At 33.8% G+C, this 2,916-nt stretch overlaps 1 protein-coding gene across 1 annotated transcript; it reads left to right on the top strand.

The window, feature by feature from the left end:
• Positions 1 to 367: 367 nt before the first annotated feature.
• On the top strand, positions 368 to 1,579 carry LOC107559366 (relaxin-like). Its single transcript, XM_016243152.1, has 2 exons — positions 368 to 533; positions 1,455 to 1,579. The coding sequence occupies exons 1-2, from the start codon at positions 368 to 370 to the stop codon at positions 1,577 to 1,579; spliced, it is 291 nt and encodes a 96-aa protein (XP_016098638.1).
• The last annotated feature ends 1,337 nt before the right edge of the window (positions 1,580 to 2,916 follow it).

Below are 2,916 nucleotides of genomic sequence, written 5' to 3'. Positions count from 1 at the left end.
CTGGTGTGACACATGCTCAAATTTGCGATATTCAGGTTTATGGGCATGTATGTCTAAAACATCATTAAAGAGCACTTTGCTGTAGCAAATAAAACAAAGACCTCATGCCACTTTGTTAAATTAGCTGCATTTTGATTCACCATTTGCACATCATCTATTTATTTAAAACCAACTAACCCATTTTTTCAAACAGAATTCTCTGCTTTGTGGGTCATTTTGTCTCATTTAAAAGGTCACGGAAAAGAAGTGCGTCAATAACACACGAATCACGGTTTGCGTAGTATATAAATGAAGACGTTCCGAGGTCAGAAAACAAAAGACTTCCATAAGCTCAGCAGAAGACACTGCTTTTACACTATTTCCAGCCATGAAGGTGGTGCTGCTGGTGGTGCTGGTGGTGTTGGCCGCGTGGGCAGATTCGACCCAGGCCCAGAAAGCTCTGAGACTCTGTGGCCGTGAGTTTTTTCGGGCTGTCGTCTACACGTGTGGGGCTTCCAGATGGAGGCGGGGCCAAGCTGAGGACCCCTTAAATGGTCAGTATATATTTTGTCTTTTGCTGGATCAGTCATCATGACAGTGTAATTGATGGCAGAAAACAAACTCCTAGTGTAACATTTTTGGTAGTTGTTTATAATTAATGTAACAACACCAACAACTAATGTTGTTGGTCTCAAATTTATTATGTTATACGGTTTAGTGGCCTGCCTTTTACAGATATAATATAATAATAATATAATTAATATAATATAATTAATATAATATATATAATATAATATAATATAATATAATATAATAACTACAGCCCAAGACGGTCATAGATGGATAATAAAATTAAATATAATATAATATAATAGTTTAAGTACAATATAATATAAAGTATATAATATAATGATTAACGTATTGATTTGCAACAAAAAAATGGAAATTTGATAAAGATTACAAACAATTAACAAAATTACAAAATTATAAATACTATATAATTATAAAATCAATATATATATATATATATTTATATATATATGAATTCATTAAAAAGCAATTGATAACTAATATTAATAAAACTCAATAAAGAATTGATTACAAAGTTTAATCTGCATTACCGTTATTTTGCCTGCTCTGATCACATAGTTAAATGTAGTTTTTTAGCTTTGTATAGGAACTCACAAGGCCCACTGAAATGATGAAATGATGCAATCAAAACAAAACTTAAATTTAAATCTCGGCTGAATTTGGAACAGCATACTACTCTTAATATTTCTGCCACACAAATACATTGCAGAAATAGTAGTAGTAAAACTATGCCTTTTCAAATTCAGCTTGTGTGCCACCTGCTGTACAGACTTCCATTTTCCATTCTGAAGTAACTTTCTGACATCCCCAACTCATCCCTTGTACAGCATGAACTGTGGAGGAAACAGAAATCATGTACAATGCATGTCTTTGATTTTACACAGATTATGAAATTGAGACTGATGTGGAGTCAGAAATGGACCGAGTAAGAAGAGAGGCATACGAAGCGCTGCCCTCCACGTGCTGTAAAGTGGGATGTAGAAAAAGTGATCTTGTTCGCATGTGCTGAGAAACACTCCCAACTTCATCATCTTCTCTGTGGAAAATGCATTTAAACAAGTATTTTTCGGAGGACTTGAATTACATAGCAACTCAAAGTTAAATTGGTTTTAAAATATTTGAAAAATGTTCAGATGTAGTTTTCCAAGAAATTCTTCAAATGCAAAAACAGTATTTCTTTAAATGTGGCAACATTTAAAGAGCACTAACACTTAATAGAAAAGAAAGTTGTCTTTTTTTAGAGGTACTATTAAGGGAATAGTTCACCCTGAAATAAAAAAACACCCCATGTTGTTCCGAACCCATACTTGTTTCCCTAAGTGCTATCAGATATCAGATCAGGTACTGAAATATACATGTATATGCAAATACTATATGTGCCCCAAAACATGTTAATATTATGACACTTTTTGTAAGCGCTTAAATGTTTATGAAGTTAAATGGTTTAAAATGTTTTTAAAAATGTTGTTAAAAAGGTTAAAATCTAGAAGCAGGGACAAATACTAGATTAGAAAAAAATGTTTTTTTTTATTAATTTATAGACTACCCAATATTGTATTTTATGGAATATATCCAATATCAGGAGATACCAACTGTAAAATTGAGAATAAATGCATTTTGAACAAAAAAAACTAAACATGAACATGGTTTATACGAGTCCTAATTTGTTGGGAAACAGCAATAAATACATTCTCAGAGGTATTTTTTACATTTCTGCCACTCAAACTTTAGGTTAACAATAACCCAATATCACCATTCACAGTCATTAACCTTCTATGGTATGCATTATGTTTGAACCATGAAATATTCAAATTCTGTCAGGACCACTTACTGTCAAAGATGATTGACAATTAGCATACAGTTTGGATTGGCGGTATGATTCTGTTCTGGGCAAGAACTCCCTGCGCATCCATGCAGCCAAGCATAAGAGGAACAATTACAGGAACAATAACCCCCCAGGGTGAACAGAACAGAACCAACATAAATGTATTGCCGATATCGTTAAAGTTCAATAATGTTATGTGCACATTTTAGAATTAGTCTGATTCAAAGGAGAATCAGAAGGTTGAATCCTGACTGACAGAGGAGGAGCTGGGGATGGAGGAGGGTAATCAGCTATTGAGCAATGCGAAAACTGCTGATAATACTGAGGCACCTTATATATGAATGCTTAGATAGGTGTCGTATTCCTATAGGTAGATGGGGATCAGCTGAGAGTCAGCTGATGCGAGCCTGACTAACGTGACCTGCCAGAAGTAACGCTACGCTAGATTAAGTTTCAAATTTCAAATACGTTTTTATTACATGAAATAGCTTCAATCATACAAATCAAACAGATTTCTGAAA

This window comes from Sinocyclocheilus grahami, unplaced genomic scaffold (assembly GCF_001515645.1).
Source record: "Sinocyclocheilus grahami isolate Dianchi unplaced genomic scaffold, SAMN03320097.WGS_v1.1 scaffold682.1, whole genome shotgun sequence".
NCBI classification, from domain to species: Eukaryota; Metazoa; Chordata; class Actinopteri; order Cypriniformes; family Cyprinidae; genus Sinocyclocheilus; species Sinocyclocheilus grahami.
Note: the sequence above shows the minus strand (reverse complement) of the source record. Positions and strands in the feature narration are given on the sequence as shown.

Bases quoted from the DNA above. Each gene is read 5' to 3' on its own strand.
- LOC107559366 (XM_016243152.1), top strand. From the start codon at position 368: ATGAAGGTGGTGCTGCTGGTGGTGCTGGTGGTGTTGGCCGCGTGGGCA. The intron at 534-1,454 runs GTCAGTATATAT...GATTTTACACAG, and splicing joins AGCTGAGGACCCCTTAAATG to ATTATGAAATTGAGACTGAT.